The 18,713-nt window shown below is 33.6% G+C and overlaps 2 protein-coding genes and 1 long non-coding RNA gene across 6 annotated transcripts; 2 read left to right on the top strand and 1 right to left on the bottom strand.

Moving 5' to 3' along the window:
* On the top strand, positions 9,256–18,144 carry LOC107641551 (receptor-like protein 12). Of its 4 annotated transcripts, none has more exons than XM_021103279.1 (3): positions 9,256–9,401; positions 9,660–12,853; positions 12,992–13,188. In XM_021103279.1, the coding sequence occupies exons 1-2, from the start codon at positions 9,392–9,394 to the stop codon at positions 11,915–11,917; spliced, it is 2,268 nt and encodes a 755-aa protein (XP_020958938.1). In that variant the 5' UTR covers positions 9,256–9,391; the 3' UTR covers positions 11,918–12,853; positions 12,992–13,188. The 4 variants fall into 4 exon arrangements, with proteins under 4 accessions (XP_020958938.1, XP_020958937.1, XP_020958936.1 ...); XM_021103278.1 differs by lacking the exons at positions 9,256–9,401; positions 12,992–13,188 and adding exons at positions 15,115–15,799; positions 16,203–18,144 and having other exon boundaries at positions 9,409–11,843; XM_021103277.1 differs by lacking the exons at positions 9,256–9,401; positions 12,992–13,188 and adding an exon at positions 15,115–18,144 and having other exon boundaries at positions 9,409–11,843.
* Positions 14,406–15,193, bottom strand: LOC110262692. The gene is made up of 2 exons (XR_002347639.1): positions 15,088–15,193; positions 14,406–15,056 (listed from the first exon to the last, which is right to left on the bottom strand). It is a non-coding gene; the product is annotated as an uncharacterized LOC110262692 (long non-coding RNA).
* LOC110262691 (receptor-like protein 2) lies at positions 15,063–18,144 on the top strand. Its single transcript, XM_021103280.1, has 2 exons — positions 15,063–15,209; positions 15,282–18,144. Exons 1-2 carry the CDS (start codon positions 15,146–15,148, stop codon positions 15,782–15,784), a joined length of 567 nt encoding a protein of 188 aa, XP_020958939.1. The 5' UTR covers positions 15,063–15,145; the 3' UTR covers positions 15,785–18,144.

Here is an 18,713-nt window from a genome sequence, read left to right as displayed (position 1 = left end):
CTTTTTAGTCAAAAAATATTTCTTTTTAGTCAAAAATCTATTTTTTTAATCAAAAAAAAATTTATTTTTATCTAAAAATATACGTTTTTGATTAACAAAAAAGTACATTTTTACCCAAAAAAATTTTAATTAAAAAATAAATTTTAACTAAACCGAATAATTGAATTTGTTTTAAAAAATAATTAGTTTGAGTTTAAATAAAAAAAACAATTTTAAATTATATAAAATCAATTACAATTTATAAATTATTTTTTAGCATTTTAAAAGATCAATTTTACTTTTGCTAATATTTATCTTTCAAAAGTTTTAAGATTAATTATTTTTGTTATTATTTTTATTACAAATCAAATAATATAATATAAGGTTAAAATGGTATTGAAGTAAAACGATAAAAAGAAAAGAATTATCTACCCCCAATAAAAAATTCTACAGAAAGGAGAGAGTACATGGAAAAGAAAGAGATAGAGGAAGAACGGAAAGAAAAAAGTATCTCTGAACAACGCAATAGGAAAAATAAGAAGGGGTAATAGTGGAAAAAAAGGAAAACAAAATTTATAAAATTGTCCGTGTCCACTCTTCCAAATCTCGTGTCCATCATTGTCCTTCGTGAAAGAGTGGACACAAAAGTATAAAAAACTGTCTCGGAGACAATATGTCCACTGTCCATGTATCTGCTTTCAAACACTTTTTAAACAAGTGTTGTCCATGTCTCCGTGTCCTGTCTTCGAAAACAAACGCTACCTAAGTTCACTGATAAAAAGATAGTCAGGTTGTATCTTTTATTGATACTAAATACATTGTGATTTTATATGCAATATGTTCGAATAACTTTGACCTAAATTTTCATGTTTTGTATATAAAGTGACACCTCAAAATTTTTATAGAAAAATATTTTAGTTAAATTGTATAGTAAAAAGTTATTGAAAACCAACAAGAGAAAATGGAAAAAATCTTAACTATCAAAAAAATTAAATATAAGAAATGAAAGTTTGAGATGTCAAGTCATTTGAATTATTTTTTGTCAAAATTGTTTTAAATACTTATCATTTATCGATTTGATTTGATTGTTTGTTTTAATATTTTTTTACCTTATAGAACATTTTCAAAATTTGCGATGTACTTGTTTGTAGTTTGGATGTTCATATTGTAGTATCTTTTAAAAAGTATTTTCTATCTTGACTATAATATATGTTTTGTAAACCTTTATTCAAGATTTTTTCACAGATTTGTAGGATCTTTTAATGTGAGATATTCATTTTTCAATCTTTCGTCAAGATGACGATGAAGGAAGATCATGGCTTTGACTTTATCTTTCTGGGATGTATTATTTTCAGTCTTAATGATATCTCCAAGATCCATTGAATCGACATCTAGTATCCATGATAAATAGTTGTTTCCAGATATATCAAGAGCATTAAATTCAAGATGAGAGAGTTTTGACATAATGAAAATTTATTACCTTAGTCTTCCTAAATTTTTATCATAGTCTCGTGCTGATAACGTATTGTAGAATAAATAAATAAGAAAGAGAAAATAAATATAAAATAAAAAAAATATAAATAGAAAATTCTACTATCAATATTCACCAATATTATTATCTCAATATAATAGAGATGATTCATATATTTACTAAGAGTCCCGCTAGGGAGACAATGACATTTGTATACAATATGTACAATGGGCTTTTTATCTAGCCCAATTATATTTGAAAATAGTAATAAACACCCAATTAACCTAATTACAATCCCTAAATGATGTTTACCCCCAATTCACTTCCTGTGACCGTGTTACCCTACCCAATTCACCTCCTCTTCGGTGTTCATCAAACCCCACAACGCCGCGTAGCCGTCTAAATCGCATCCTGCAGCATCTCCGGGAACACGTCTGCGTTGGAGACCATCTGTTCGGGATCAGACCCAGTCGCTGACATTGTTGCGATCGCACGGCCGGTCCTCCCTGCCGACCGGAGTCGCTGCCCCCAAGCGCCGCACTTGATCGCACTCGCTGGAAGCATCACCGGTGCACGGTTGGCGGCTGCATATCTGATCCTTGTTTCGCCAACGGACGTGTTCCAGAACCTCTTCGACCATCCACGGTGAGTGCGTTATTCTCTTCTTTTCACCATTATTCATTGCAGTTGCTACTTGTTATTTAGAGTGTTTAAGATGCTTAGTTTTTTGAATCTACATGGTAAAAAAACAATAAATCGAATTTTATTATTCTGGAGAATGAGAAAATAGATGTTCACTGAGGTTGTTGCAATTGATTAAACAGCTTCACCATTTGACGTGAACTTTTCACTGGGACCAACACGAACATCAGAACTATATCATCGTCGAGCATCCACGTTAAGTGGGTTAGTTTCCTCCTTTCATGATACATTATTCAACTTGCATTTTCTTCCGTAGAGAGTATATGTTGCTTATTTGATTGATTTTAGTATGTTTGAGCATGAGATATTAGTTGTAGTCTGAGATCCTTGAAGTTGATATAACTTTTGCGCGAAAAAGGTGAAATAAATTTGTTAATCTAGTTTAAATAGTAATTTTTTTCCCAGCCCGTGTGGACCTTTGGATGCATTGTAACGTAACCCAGCTAACCACTGGCTTTTTATTGTTGACCATAGTTGGAGGGTTACTTTAGTAGGGTGTTGGATGTTCGCTGTTCATGATAGATATTTTTTGCTCCTTATTTGGATGGATACTTTAGTAGGTAATCAGATGTTTGGTTTTCATAGTCGCATTTATCCATGCTTGATTAATTTTTTTATTTTATTTCAATATGCTTACTATATGGTCAACTTGAGTATTGAATCAGTTGTTTGTTTTTTATGTTGTTTTTTCCTACATGGTTTGTTTTTTTAAGTAAACTAACTCATGTATGAAAAGAAAAATGTTTTTTGATATGAGATACCAGAAACCAATTTTAACTGAAATTGGTTGCTAATTTAATATCTATTCGCGGTGCTGTTCCTGGCTATAAACATTGATTTATGGGGCTGCCATGTTGTTGAATCGAGTGATAGTATTTTACATGAATGATTGTTGTGTTGGAAACTGACTGACCCGGTCTATTGGACCAATTAAACTGGTGCTGATGGAATCCTTTATGTTTATGGGTGTTATACACGTATTGAAGGGTTGGTCTTCGTGATAGATATTTTTACCGGTTTAATTGGGGGCTTACTTGATTAAGCATTCGGATGGTTAGTTATCATAGTCGATTGAGTGCTTGCTTCATTATAGTTTTTCTTTTAATTTAAGATGCGTACTGTATGGGCAAATGGAGGATTGAATATGAAGTAATGTTACTATTGTATCCTCTAACTCGCTATGGAAATCTTCCTCCAGGATATGCTTAGAGAAAGCAGGTCGGAGTTGATGTTGGATATTGTCTGTGGGCCGCATAATACATTGGTAGATAAGGTGCTTCCAATATTGGAGGACAAGGCTATCCTCGTACGCCACAATCAACCCCGATACAAGCGGAAGGAAGTGAAATCACCGTTCACGACACCTAGCACGAGAACGTTGACACGACGGGCTGAAAGGTTACCAACTGTGGGAAAGACTAGGTGCAGAAATGAACATCCAGTTTGACTCTGAAAATACCGCAGCGTCATTTTTATTCCTATCATGACTAGATACCCACTAAATGAACGTGTTAAGGAAAAAAATATTTTCAAAACACGATAGTCAGTTAAGTCATAAGTAGCATTTATCACAAAGAACTAGGCGGCCATTAATAACCATCCGTGTTAATAAGTAAAGTGAACATCCGATTACCTACAGAAATGAACATCCCACGTGTCTGTTTGAAGATAACTGTGTATTGACTATCTAAAACGACAAACTACGTACCAAATGACTATATAGTATAACCTGAAGTTATTTGTAACACAGTTAATAACCTTACTCCAAAGTTAAAGAATAACCGTCATGTATACTCATTATGCATTCGATTCATTCAAATAAATAAAGCAAAAGGGTTCATTTCGGTCACATTTAAATGGTTCCTGTAAATTACTCAATCTCACTCTTGGAACTGCATACAATCTTAAAACCTATATGTTTACATGAAGTCACACCACCTATTCACCCCAATTCAGTAAATTATAAACAACAATTATTTTATCCTTTGATCATAAATCAATTTAAACTAGTTGCTTTAATTTTAAAAATATGGATTATTTTGACTTTTCGAAGAATTCAATGTACACGGGAGGCTGGTTACTATTCCAAGCATTAGAATACAGGATAAAACTAGAATCCAAACCTCGTAACCAAGAACCATCTCTTCACTTTCAACCTCAGTAACATCCTATAGTGGCATGGCCTATAATCACGAAATAAACACCCAAACAAAATCATGAAAACTAATTAGATAAACAATTAGTAAATGAGATGCACAGAAATCCTCTCTAAACTCCATAGAGAAAGATACACAAATATAAATGAACCACATCAGCATTTTTTTATTAGAATTTAACAACTTAGATTCTCCATTCCATGACTTAACCTGAATAAATAGCAAATAAAGTAGTTTAGTATGCAACAGGAAGGGCCTCATGCAAAGAATTTTCATGATTTGGTGAAGTATCTAAATCTGTTCCAAATTTAGGCAAAAATTTATCTACTTAAGTCATGGATATTGTACACCAGAGAGAGTATTACAAATTGCAGATCCGACAAAAATGTCAAGCATGATATTTATTTGTGAGTTACATTTATCTTGGGATATGCCATATTATAATCTCACATATTAGCTTGTTTGTAATCGCTGAGTAAGCAAATTAATTGAGTACCTTGATGCAACTTCCATGAGGACCGAAGCAACACATACTATTGGTCACAACTAAATTATGAATGTGGTCCTTCATATCATGTGTGGTTTTTATTTCTTCTTTTATGTTGAAGTCATTTTAAACCACTCATACAAATAAGCATATAAACCCATAAGCATGAAAAATAATAAAATAATATGCAGGAGACATGTAGGTATACCAAATAATATGCAGAAAGCATATGAGCATATAAATAACACACATGCAGGGAGCATATAAGGATACTTTAGCCGTTATAAAACATTTATATAAGCATTTCATGATTAACATGCTGCAAATACAATAAGCATACATTTTAATTCAGACAACGATTTCAGTCATGCATCACTCTATGGTTGCTTTTTAATTCATTGAATGACCATCATGTAAGGTTAGCATATAAAATGCCATATAACATGAAGGCAGCATACATTCATCTACAAATACATACATAAAATATACTTCCTGCATATAATCATATAAGCATGAAATTATTAATTAATTTCAGCAAATCCTCCATGAATATAATCATACCATTCATTATAAAACAATCACAAATTTAGTTGAATATCAACTAATCTATCGCATTTGGATATTCCATTAAACATACTAACAAACACCACATTTTCATTGTGACTAAAAATATAAGTTAACCGAAAAATAACCATCCATGGCAGAAATTGTTGATCGTCATTGTTCACCTTGTTCGACTTCTGACCATGGACGACGACATCGCCGGATAAGTTTCCCTGTTAGTTTGATAAATTCTCTGCAACCTCAGACGGAACACAAACTAGCGGTTCAACCATATCGTACTCCATTAATGAATTTTGGCTCGGTGGTGTGCATGAAGGAAGACCCTCGCTTGAAACACGTTCGTCTTGCGATGTCGACATTCCAAAGAAGGCAAACCGGCTGCGTAATGTGCGGACGAGAGGGCCGTGCTGGGCGGTAGACTGTGCGATCCGAGAGGGCGGTGGAAATAGAACAGCGGGACGCAGTGCTTGCCGGTGACCTGTGCTGTGCGGCTGAAACAGATGCAGACGGCAGTTCGTTGTTAATGGAGGTCACGCCGTCTTGAAAGAGGGATTTGTAGATTTGATTCTATAACTGAGGGTAATCCTAATTTAATTCAAATTTCAAATTAGAAAGAATTCAAAATTAAATAATAACCCATAATTTAATTTTAATTACAATTAAACTCTCATTGCATGCATTGTACAATAAAACTATTGTCTCCTCATACTTTCTCATTTACTAATTATATGTTATAGTATATATAGAGAGAGATATTTGTTATTGCTATGTGTATATTGCTTGTGACTACGCTTCCAATTTATACTTATATAAGATTAACTTTTTTAAAATTTGGAAAGAATGGCACCGACTATCATTAAAAATTTGTACTGTCCAAATATCTTTAATTGGATAAAAGATTAGTGGTCATCTATATAGTAACACTCTTTAGGTTATCCCAATTATAGTAAGATTGTGTATATTTGTAGAGGGCTTAGAAGCTATGCTGAATAAGATTGTGCATATTGATGATGATAAACGGATTATACAGCATTAATGAGATGTATATATATTTTTTATATTGAAAGGGGCCACAGGCCCAAGGTCAAACCAAAAAACTAAACCACAACTATTTTTTGGAACTTTACTCTCCTTACATCCGCGAAAAGATGTAACACCAGCTGCGGCGGAGGATGCCCAAAATCAGTGACCCCCTCTTTCATTGTGTGTCCGAACTTCGCCATCGCATCAGCACAAATATTTGATTCCCTGTAAACATGGTTATGCATTATTTTTACATACAATAGTTACTCAAACTATTAATCTTTTGTCAAGTGAGATTGGTTTGGACAGCATGAGTATAGTACACCATGATACTTTGTTGGTATATCATTTGATTCATTTTGCAATTTTTTAGGTTATAATTTTTTTTTATTCACGAAATTAAAAAGTATAAAAAAATTTTAGTCAAACAAGAATAAATGAGTTAATAAGAACATATAAGTTAAGGAAAGAAGGTGATGTACCTATTTAACTTGTGACTTACTCTTCTTTCTCTTTCTTTGACTCTTCTTTTTTTTATTTTTTTAATGACTTATTTTTCTGAATTTTTAGTTTTTTTGTTTTAAGTTAAAATTTTACACAAGGTATTTGGAATTTGAGCTAGATTTTTTTTTTTTTTTTATCTTTGTTGATGTCTCGATCTTTTCTTAATTTTATAGTGGCCTTCATAAAATGATATATGGCCGACAAATATTCAAATTTGTTTCCGTATAGTTTTTAAATTTCATAATTTTTGGTACCAATTTAATTATAATTTATATAGGCTTTATTGAACAAAGAAAAATACACTTTTGCTCCTTTTAAGTCTTTTATAGTCTTTTTCTTTCTAAAAAATTTGGCCTTTTTTCTTTTTCTTGCTTTTGGAATTTGTTTTCGTTAAATTGCTATTAGTTATTGATGAATCATTTTTTCAAAGCTATGGTTAAAGGAAGATTGAAAGCCAAGGTTACGTTAGGGACCTATTGTTGACACTTAAAAGGATGAATGCTAAGGATATGGTAGGGTTTTGTGGGGAAGTAGATGTTGCTGTTGTCTAATTATCTTAGAATTCATTTAGTTGATTAAAAAATTTTTTACTTGTTTTTAGTGAATAATCGTACATGGTTTTAAGCGTTGTGCAAATTGTAATGCAGGTGGAAAAGAGTAAAGCTACATAATTGGTAGCAATTCTATTTTCAACTTTTGAGTAAGGTTCTTGATGTGTGGTTCAATTTAAATTGCAATTTGGAGTGTATATTAGAGAATAGGGGTGGCAACGGGGTGGGTAGGGACGGGTTTTTACTCTACCCGACCCCGCTCTGCCGCACAACAACTCGCATAGAACCCGCCGCGCTTCTACCTGCGGGTAGTAAAACGTTGAACTCTAACCGTCCGTGTGATTATTCGTCCACGCCGCCTTCCTCCTCGTCGCTCAGTCCGCAGCCTCGTTTCGTCCTACTCCTCGTTGCGTTAGTCCTCATCAGCGTCGCTGATCCTTCTGCGTTGGACCTCAGGTATTTTGGATGTATTTAAGAGAAAGCGATTCAAAGTTAACCGTATGTATTTGTTTAGTTATTCAATCATATTGATTTTGCATGCCATCTACAATTTAAAGAATGGTTTAGGTAGAAGAACAATTTAAAGAATCACAATCCTCAAATTGTCAACACTATTAGGTTTAAATTTTTTATTTATGATTTTGAAGGTGTTTTAGAAATATATTTGTTCCGGGGCTTACCTAGAACCGGATGGTGGTTGGGCTTGTTTGTGAGGCCCAAGTGCAAGAGGAGTGTGGTCTCCGACTTGGTTTACGTCTGGGAGCCGCCTCCGAGTTGTGTGTTCCAAGAGATGGGGGGTGGTACCTGCAAAGACACTCCGATGCCTAAGTCAGCATAGGGTTAAGCAGGTTTAGAATGTATTGGAACTTAGAGATACCTGAAGGGTGTCAGTGTATTTATAGTGGTGATCCAATAACCACCGTTGGAGTAGTGCCACTTTTCTAGGGTGCTAACCGTCCCTTTATCTTAGGGAAGTTAAGATATGACTTGTGGAAGTGGTTAGAGAGATTCTAGGGACAGTTACTCATTCAAATGAGTGCTTATCTGCCAGCTAACCCTCATTCCCGACTTCTTTAGAGCAAGTCGAGACGAGTACCGACTTCGTAGTGGCTGATCTGGTGAAAGGTGAGGTCAACCCTTTGGGTTGGGCCTTTTTACTTGGACCCTGGGCCTTAATCGTTGGGCCAGGATATGAACAATATTGTATATCACTTCATAATTTTATATGTGTTACAATTATTTTTTAATGTTTAAATTTAAATTTAGATTTATGATTTTGGATGTGTTTCAAAAATATTTTCTGTATAAGTTAATAATTTTAGATATGTTACAATTGAAAAGAAAAATACGGCCACTATAGGAAAGAAGCGAAGAACGAAATAGAAGAATAGAAGAAAGAAGAAAATCGTGTTACAAGGAGGGAAGAAACTAAAGAAGGAAACAATAACTAATTATGAAGTGGGTAGGAAGTTAGAGAAATTTTTGTTTTTAAAATTTAAATTAATCTTAATTATAAATGTGTATCTAGAAAATAGAAATATATTTTAATTAAAAAATAATTAAATAATATTAAAGACGAACTAAAAGTTAAATTTTATTGTACAAATAGCATTTTTCTTATCTCTCTATCAAACCATACAAAAAGTGATATATGTATTATTTTTTCTTTATTTCATGTATATATGTACCTACACAAAGAGAATGTGCAGGAACTGAAAGACATAAAAAAAATGATTAAGAGCGAGAATGCGAGGTAAAAAAATGATACTATAGAATTATTATTGGAGAAAATATTGACATAAATAATTTAGAGCAAAAACATAGAAGATCGAAATATAAATGAATCACAGATACGTATTATAAAGTCATGTTATCATCATTATATAAAGTCTAAAGTCTAGAGTCATCCTTCAAAGGAAGTTTACATTTTCTTAGAGCGTGAAGTTACCTAAAGATGAAGACAGGTAGTAATTTTTAATTGATGTTTAGTTTTCTTACAGTAGTAATAATATAATAGATCACAAGGACCAATGTTATTATATTTCCAATACATACACTATATATGAATTTTGGGACTTGGAGTTTCCCAAGAGAGCAAGCGTAGAGAACATTACACAAAATTCTCTATATTCTTATTTGGAAGAAACTAGAAATGATGAGCAATTACTTTCTGAAATGGGATTATGCATTATTAGTGGTGCTTATTATGTTGTATGATGCAGGATTAATCCATGGGGAAGTTACATGCTTAGAGAATGAGAGGCAAGCACTCCTCAGCTTCAAACAAAGCATAGCTGATCCCTGGGACATGCTGTCAACATGGAGGGACGATGATTGTTGCAAATGGCAGGGAATTACATGCAGCAACCAAACTGGTCATGTACTCCGCCTTCATCTCCGTGGATCATATTCACATTTTTTATCTGGTCAACCCAATATCTCCACCTTGATTGACTTGCAAAATCTTCAACATTTAGACCTCAGTTCCAATAGTTTTCTTGATAGTAATATCTCACAACACATTGGCTTGTTGACCAAGCTACGACATCTCAATCTGTCATATTCCGAGTTTGGTGGGAGTATTCCTTATCAACTAGGCAAGCTTACACATTTACAGTATTTGGATCTCAGCTACAATGATCTTGATGGAGTTATCCCATATCAACTCAAACACTTGAGACAACTACAATATCTCTGTCTTCAAGGGTATCTTGAACTTTCAGGAGCAATCCCTTTTCAAAGTGGTGATCTTCCATTGCTGCACACTCTCAAGCTCCATGGCGACTTTGTTCTCGAAAGTAAAGGTGTAGAATGGGTGTCTAATCTCTCCTTTTTAAATACTCTTGACTTCACGTCAATGAGTGTTGGCAACTCTCATCAGTGGCTTCAAATGATTCGTAAGCATATTCCAAACTTAACAGAGCTGAGGTTGTCGGATTGTAGTCTTTCTGATAATGATGTTCAATTTTTATTTGATATTCATTCTAATTATTCTTCCACTACTTCCCTTACCATCCTTGATTTCTCAAATAATTTATTGACATCATCCACATTTCAATTGTTGTCCAACTTCAGCGATAACCTTCGGGAGCTTTATCTTTCACATAATAGTATTGTTTTGTCACATTCTCATTACCCAAACTTTCTTTCTCTAGTGAGCCTTGACCTTTCTTATAATAATCTCACTTCATTAGTGTTTCAAGGAAATTTCAACTTCGGCTCCCACCTTGAAATGCTTTATTTGTCAAATTGCAGTCTTACGGATACAAGTTTTCTGGTGTCATCTACTTCCATTGTGAATTCTTCATCTTCTCTTGTTAGCGTTGATCTCTACTCTAACCTGTTGACATCATCAAACATATTTCACTGGATCTTCAACTTCACAGCCAATCTTCACACCCTTTCTCTTGGTTACAACTTGTTAGAAGGTCCTGTTCCACTAGGTTTTGACAAAGCAATGAAATCTCTTGAATATCTCGATCTCTCTCATAACAATCTGCAAGGAGAGATTCCCCATTTCTTTGGAAATATTTGCACACTACAGTCACTAGACTTGTCATATAACAACTTGAGTGGGGACTTTTCAAGATTCATTCAAAATTCATCATGGTGCAACAGACACATATTTCAGGAGCTATCTTTGTCTTACAATCAAATCACTGGCGTGATACCTAAAAGCATCAGAGTGTTATCTGAGTTGGAATATATGTTCCTAGAAGGGAATTTTTTGAAGGGTGAAATTACTGAATCACATCTCACAAACTTTTCCAAATTAAAATACTTGATCTTGTCTCACAACTCATTATCTCTAAAGTTTGTCCCCAGATGGATTCCTCCTTTTCAGTTAATATATTTGAGGCTAGCATCTTGCAAGTTGGGTCCTAACTTTCCAAGTTGGCTACAAACTCAAAATCACTTAAGTTATCTGGATATTTCTGATGCGGGGATTCATGGCTATATACCAGAGTGGTTTTGGTATAAGATTCAATTTCTTGAGTTTTATTTGAATATGTCTCACAATAATTTTACAGGTGCTATTCCAAATTTACCACTAAGGTCCCAACACGGAATATCTACAGATTTGAGTTCAAATCAATTTGAGGGTGTAATTCCATCCTTTTTGCTACATTCTTCATCGTTGATTCTCTCTGAAAACAAATTTTCAAATGTATCATCACTGTTGTGTCAAGAGAACAACATTGGTAGGAATTTGGGCACTCTAGATTTATCAAACAATCAATTGAAGGGTTCATTGCCTAATTGTTGGAAATCTGTAAGCTCCTTATTGTTTCTTGATCTAAGTAATAATAATTTGACAGGGAAGATTCCACCATCCATGGGCTCCCTTGTCAAATTGGAAGCTTTGGTCTTACGAAGCAATGGATTCATCGGCAAACTACCTTCTAGTTTGAAGAACTGCACCAGTTTATTTTTGTTGGATGTCAGTGAAAATTTGCTGTCAGGTCCAATACCCTCTTGAATCGGTGAGAGTCTACACAAATTGATAGTTTTGAGCATGTCAGGAAATAGTTTCTCTGGAAATCTTTCTAAGCATCTCTGTTACCTGAAGAAACTTCAACTGTTGGATCTTTCAAGAAATAACTTATCAAATGAAATTCCAACATGCTTAAAGAATTTCACTGCAATGTCCAAAAAGAGCATCAACTCAACTGAAACCGCAAGTCTTATATATTGGTACAACGATACTTATATTGAGACTTATGGTTTTACTATTTCTAGATATACATTTAACATAACAGTAATGTGGAAAGGTGTTAAATGTGGATTTAAGAGTCCAGAGTTGCGTCTTAATAGCATTGACCTCTCGAGCAATGATTTTATTGGTGAAATCCCAAATGAAATTGTGTTCTTGGTTGGATTATTTTCTTTGAATCTTTCAAGAAACAATTTGAGTGGAGAAATTCCTTCTGAAATAGGGAACATAACTTCACTAGAATCCCTAGACTTATCAAAAAACCATATATCTGGCACAATCCCTTCAAGTCTTTCCCAGATTGATAATCTAGGCGTGTTAGAGTTGTCAAATAACTCTCTTTATGGAAGAATCCCACCTGGAAGACACATGGATACCTTTGATGGATCTTGCTTTGAAGGAAATCCTAATCTTTGTGGCACACAACTTAACAAAACTTGTCCTGGAGACATGCCAGAAGTAAAGCCTGAAGAACCAACAAGACATGATGATGCAGATGATAATTCAGACTTTTATGAAGCATTACACATGAGCTTAGGCTTTGGATTTTTCACTGGCTTCTGGGGCCTTTTAGGACCATTGTTGTTTTGGAGGTCTTGGAGAATTGCTTATCTTAGATTCTTGAACAAAGTGGCAGACTATATATATGTTACAGTGGCAGTATATGTAGCAAAATTTTACAAGTGACTCAAAGACTGCAAGGTAATTTCTATCTTTAAACTAATCAATCAAAAAATGTTTCATCACATATAACAGGGAAATAATAGCTTTTACTCTGTAATTTTTTGTTTTCTTTTGTTCCATGTTAATGTCTAAAAAATAAATTATATTCTTATGCAGAGATGCTCAACACTGAGACTGAGATGAGGGACACATCATTGGTTGCTATAACTATAGGTGTTTGCACTGAGATATTTGGTTTGTAATTGAAGTTTATGGGTTGTAGATTACTTTCTTTAAATACTTACTATTATGGTGTTCTATAATTTCATTATGTAATGGATTTTCAAGTATATCTATTTTGGATTATGGTGTAAAATATCTAAACTATGAGTAATTTTTGTTTGAATTTAGCTTTCATCAGAACAAGGTGATGTATGTACCATCAATTATTCGTTGTAAGTAGGAAATTATGATTAGATAATTATTGCTATTAAATTTTTGTAAAAAATCTACAACATTCTTAAGCGTTGTAATTATTATTTCATAACAAAATATAAAGAACTAACTTTTAATTAAGCTCGGTGGTGACTTTGATCTTGAAACTAAAGGTGTAGAATGGGTGTCTAATCTCTCCTTTTTAAATACTCTTGACCTCACGTCAATGAGTCTTGGCAACTCTCACCACTGGCTTCAAATGATTGGTAAGCATATTCCAAACTTAACAGAGCTGAGGTTGTCGGATTGTAGTCTTTCTGATAATGATGTTCAACTTTTATTTCATATTCATTCTAATTATTCTTCCACTACTCCTCTTACCATCCTTGATTTATCTTATTTGTCAAATTGCAGTCTTACAGATACAAGTTTTCTGGTGTCATCTACTTCCATTGTGAATTCTTCATCTTCTCTTGTTAGCCTTGATCTCTACTCTAACCTGTTGACATCATCAAACATATTTCACTGGATCTTCAACTTCACAGCCAATCTTCACACCCTTTATCTTGGTTACAACTTGTTAGAAGGTCCTATTCCACTAGGTTTTGACAAAGCAATGAAATCTCTTGAATATCTCTCTCTCTCTCTGATAACAATCTGCAAGGAGAGATTCCCCATTTCTTTGGAAACATTTGCACACTACAATCACTATACTTGTCATATAACAACTTGAGTGGAGACTTTTCAAGATTCGTTCAAAATTCATCATGGTGCAACAGACACATATTTCAGGAGCTATCTTTGTCTTACAATCAAATCACTGGCGTGATACCTAAAAGCATCAGAGTGTTATCTGAGTTGGAATATCTGTCCCTAGAAGGGAACTCTTTGAAGGGTGAAATTATTGAATCACATCTCACAAGCTTTTCCAAATTAAAACACTTGGTGTTGTCTTACAACTCAATATCTCTAAAGTTTGTCCCCAGATGGATTCCTCCTTTTCAGTTAATATATTTGAGGCTAGCATCTTGCAAGTTGGGTCCTAACTTTCCAAGTTGGCTACACACTCAAAATCACTTAGGTTATCTGGATATTTCTGATGCGGGGATTCATGGGACTGTACCAGAGTGGGTTTGGTATAAGTTCCAAGTTGTAGGATACCATTTGAATATGTCCCACAACAATTTTATAGGTGCTATTCCAAGTTTACCGCCAAGGTTATCCGTCCCCGGAGCATATATAGATTTGAGTTCAAATCAATTTGAGGGTACAATTCCATCGTTTTTGCAGCATGCATGGTGGTTGATTCTCTCTGAAAATAAATTTTCAGATGTGTCATCACTGTTGTGTGACAACAGCACTACTGCTACAAGCTCGCTCGTCAGTCTAGATTTAACAAACAATCAAATAAATGGACAACTTCCAGATTGTTGGGGATCTGTAAACACATTATTGTTTCTTGATCTAAGCAATAATAATTTGTCAGGGAAGATCCCACCATCCATGGGCTCCCTTAACAAATTGGAAGCTTTGGTCTTAAGAAACAATAGCTTGATGGGAGAACTACCTTCAAGTCTTAAGAATTGCACCAATTTATTTGTGTTGGACGTGGCAAAAAATTTGTTGTCTGGGCCAATTCCCTTTTGGATTGGTGACAACCTTCAACAATTGATTCTCTTGAGCATGTCAGAAAATCACTTCTCTGGAAATCTTTCTATGCATCTCTGTCACTTAGAGCACATACAAGTGCTGGATCTTTCCAGAAACAAACTATCAGATGGAATTCCAACCTGCATCAAGAATTTCACTGCAATATCCAAAAGGAGGATTAACATAACTCAAGTTTGGATTTACGGATATGGTAGTCTTGGTCACTACATTGTTAACATAACTTTAATGTGGAAAGGTGTGGAAAACTGGTTCAAGGATCCAGAGTTTAGTCTTAAGGCCGTTGATCTCTCTGGTAATTATTTAACCGGTGAAATTCCAAAAGAGATTGGATATTTGGTCGGATTAAATGAACTGAATTTATCAAGAAACAATCTAAAAGGAGAGATTCCTTCAGAAATTGGAAATCTAACTTCTCTAGATTTTCTTGATCTATCAAGAAATGATTTGTGTGGTAGAATTCCTTCAAGTCTATCCCAAATTGATGGGATTGGTGTGTTAGACTTGTCATACAACAATCTTTCTGGAAGAATCCCATCAGGGGGACACATGGATACTTTTGAAGCCTCTTTCTTTGAAGGAAATCCTAATCTTTGTGGTGAGCAACTCAACAAAACTTGTCCGGAAGACATGACACCAACAAAGCCACAAGAATCAACAACAAATGATGAGGCAGATGATAATTCAGATTTTTATGAAGCATTATACATGAGCTTGGGTTTTGGATTTTTCATTGGATTTTGGGGCCTTTTAGGGCCGTTATTGTTTTGGAGGTGTTGGAGAATTGCTTATCTCAGATTCTTGAACAAAGTAGCAGACTACATATATGTAATGGTGGCATTGAATATGCGTAGGTTCCACAATTGACTTGAAGATTGGCAGGTACATTCTCAGAATAGTTTGTCTCTCAAATTCTTAGTTTCTTTTCTTTACTTAATTACTTCTTCCTCATATATGCCAATATTTTTAATGATTTTATGCACTTTTAAGTGGTGTATTTAAAGATTTTTTTTGGATTCCTGATAACATCTCCAGACTAAATAATTTAGAAATAATTATTTATATGGAATATAAATTTAGTCATTCTAATATGTCTATATTTATAGCAGTCACTGTGACTATAGAATTTAAAAAAAAATGTTATTAAAAATATTATCAAAATATAAAAAAAATGTATCCTTAATTTTAACAATACTTGCATAGCCATTATAGCTACTACAAACATAGACATACTAGAATTCACCTTATAAATTATGTCGCTATGGTATTTTCATTGCGGATGCAGATGCGCTCCTCACTTCTAATCTGGGATGGACTCACTGTGGAGTTGCTGCTAGTACCAATATACATGCAGTGTGTAGGAGTTTGTTGGATTATATATTCAATAAGATTTTTAGTTTGTAAAATCTATCACTTTTTGTCGTCAGACTTAGTTTATGGTATTTTATATTTCTAGTTATCAGAATAATGTAATGTAGTGATGTATGTACCTCTTCATCGTTGTAAGTTGTTTTTGGAATAATCTATATATTACTCTTCAAATATCTTTACATGATAGATGAGGTTGTAATAACTCAATTTGAATTTATTTGCGTGCTGTATGTACTTCACTTCAAATTCGGCTGCTTCTTTACTATTTTAAGTTCTTAGCTTTCTGTTTGCCTTCACTGCTTATCATTCGTTTACTTCAATAATAGCTTCATGATCGATGGGGACCCCTTAGTGTAGTGTCACTAGTGTGTGTTATAAGATTATACATAAATAAAATAATAAATTAAAATATTTATTAAGATACGTTAAAAGCCACAAAATATATTTCTAACTTATTAGTTCTTCCAAAAACATGAATATAATGCGTTCTATTCATCCTACTATACACATTCAAATTGTGAAACCTCTTTATTGACGCGCTAACAAACCATGAAAGAGATAATAGCTATGTAAGGATAGTGATGATGAACTACAGGACGATCCTTGATGATAGATACCTTATTGGCCAAGTCGAGGAATGTTAGAGGATCATCAAGAATTTATTGTTTGTCATTAGTTAATTATCAAGAATTTAATAAGGTATCTATCATTAATAAGATACCTTATTAATGTGGTGATTTGATGCTGAGATTAATTTGTTTGAACAGAATTTGTGCATCACCGCGGTTTATCAACCAGTTAGGGAGTTATTACAGCAGGAGAGAAAGAAGGATATGGTAACATCTTTTATCTCATGCAAAAAAAATTAGAGGAATGCTAGGGGACCAGCAATTTTGGTGTTTTGTAACCATCAATTGGTCATCAATAGTGTTTTTAATGGTATGAGATTATATCTAATGGTGGGAGATCACTCACTTTTGTTTTGATGGTTAAGTGCTGGCCAGAAAACACAAAAGTTGCTGGCCCCCTAGACTTTTCCAAAAAATTATGACTTATGAGCTGAAGAGGTAACTAATATCAATGCATATATATTGTATCAAGAAAAGAAGAAAAAAGAGACAGCAGGCCAAAGCTCTGAAGATGCTTCAGAGAATAAAGAAGATCATCAAATTACTCTGAGGTCTTTAACCATGGAAGACATGAGACAGGCAAAGAGTCGGGTAAATGGCGAACCAACGAAACCATTGTAACATGCTACTTAACGTTTTGGAATATGTCTTCATTCATGGACATAAGTTTATGAATAATATCCGTTTCGATGCAGGTGGCTGCTAGTTTTGCATCCGAAGGAATGGTATGAATGAGCTGAAATAATGGAATGAATTATATGGAGGAGGTTCAAGGAAGAAGCAGCAACTCACTTACTTCCTTTAAAGTGTGTGCAAAAGCTGGTTTATTTTGTGGACTCTGTAAACATTGATCTTAAGGGATATATAGGAGCCTTTCAAAGAATTCAAAGTGTGCCCAAGTTTCCCACAGTTCATAGATCATAAGCTAAAGATCACATTAGCTTTAAGGGCAGATTATATATCCTCCAATTCCAAAGGATATGTAGAAATCATGATGCATCAAGGTTTTAGGGGAGGAGTTCTAAATTTATAGTTTGGATTGTTTACAAAACAAATCTAGTACTAGTTAGGGGGATTCTACTGTCATGAGTGGTTTGGAAAATGCAATGGATTTTTGGGAAGTAGGATTAATCTACATCAAACCCTCTTTTAGGTATGCATTGCTTTGTATGATATCATATATGGACAGAATTTTCAGACAATAGAATTTATACTGCATTGCTTAGAGATGTTGAATGAATGGTTTATGTCAATTTTTCTTGGATTCATAAAATTTCTAATCTTTCTTTGTAATGAAACCAGATTAAGACCAGTAATTAAGACCAGTAATACGCAGATAACTAAATTATTATATTATATAGTATAAATTTAAAATGCTATATATATATTATTTAGGGATATATTAGATCATATGTAAATTAATATTAAACTTAGAAGTTAACTTGTAAAAAATATTGAAGAAGACATTTATTTAATTTTGTAATTTATATATGATTTAATAATATTATTATTCAACAAAAAAGAAAAAATATATCATTGTAATATCTATAACAATATATAACGACAAAATATATTTTGATGTCTAAAAAATTCTTTTTCAATTTTGTCCTTCATAATAATCTTTCCCATTACATGGCAAAACACAAGGATTCAATTTCCACTAGTAAAGCAAGATGAAAGTACATGAAAAATTTAAATAAGAAATACGTATTAGGATTGAGATTAAAAGAAACCTAATTCATATAGAAGTGCATCTATTTTTTTTTTTCTTCACTTTAAAGGATTTTTTTTTATAT

Source organism: Arachis ipaensis, chromosome B05 (genome assembly GCF_000816755.2).
Source record: "Arachis ipaensis cultivar K30076 chromosome B05, Araip1.1, whole genome shotgun sequence".
Lineage (NCBI taxonomy): Eukaryota > Viridiplantae > Streptophyta > Magnoliopsida > Fabales > Fabaceae > Arachis > Arachis ipaensis.
This window is presented reverse-complemented; position numbering and strand designations above follow the sequence as displayed.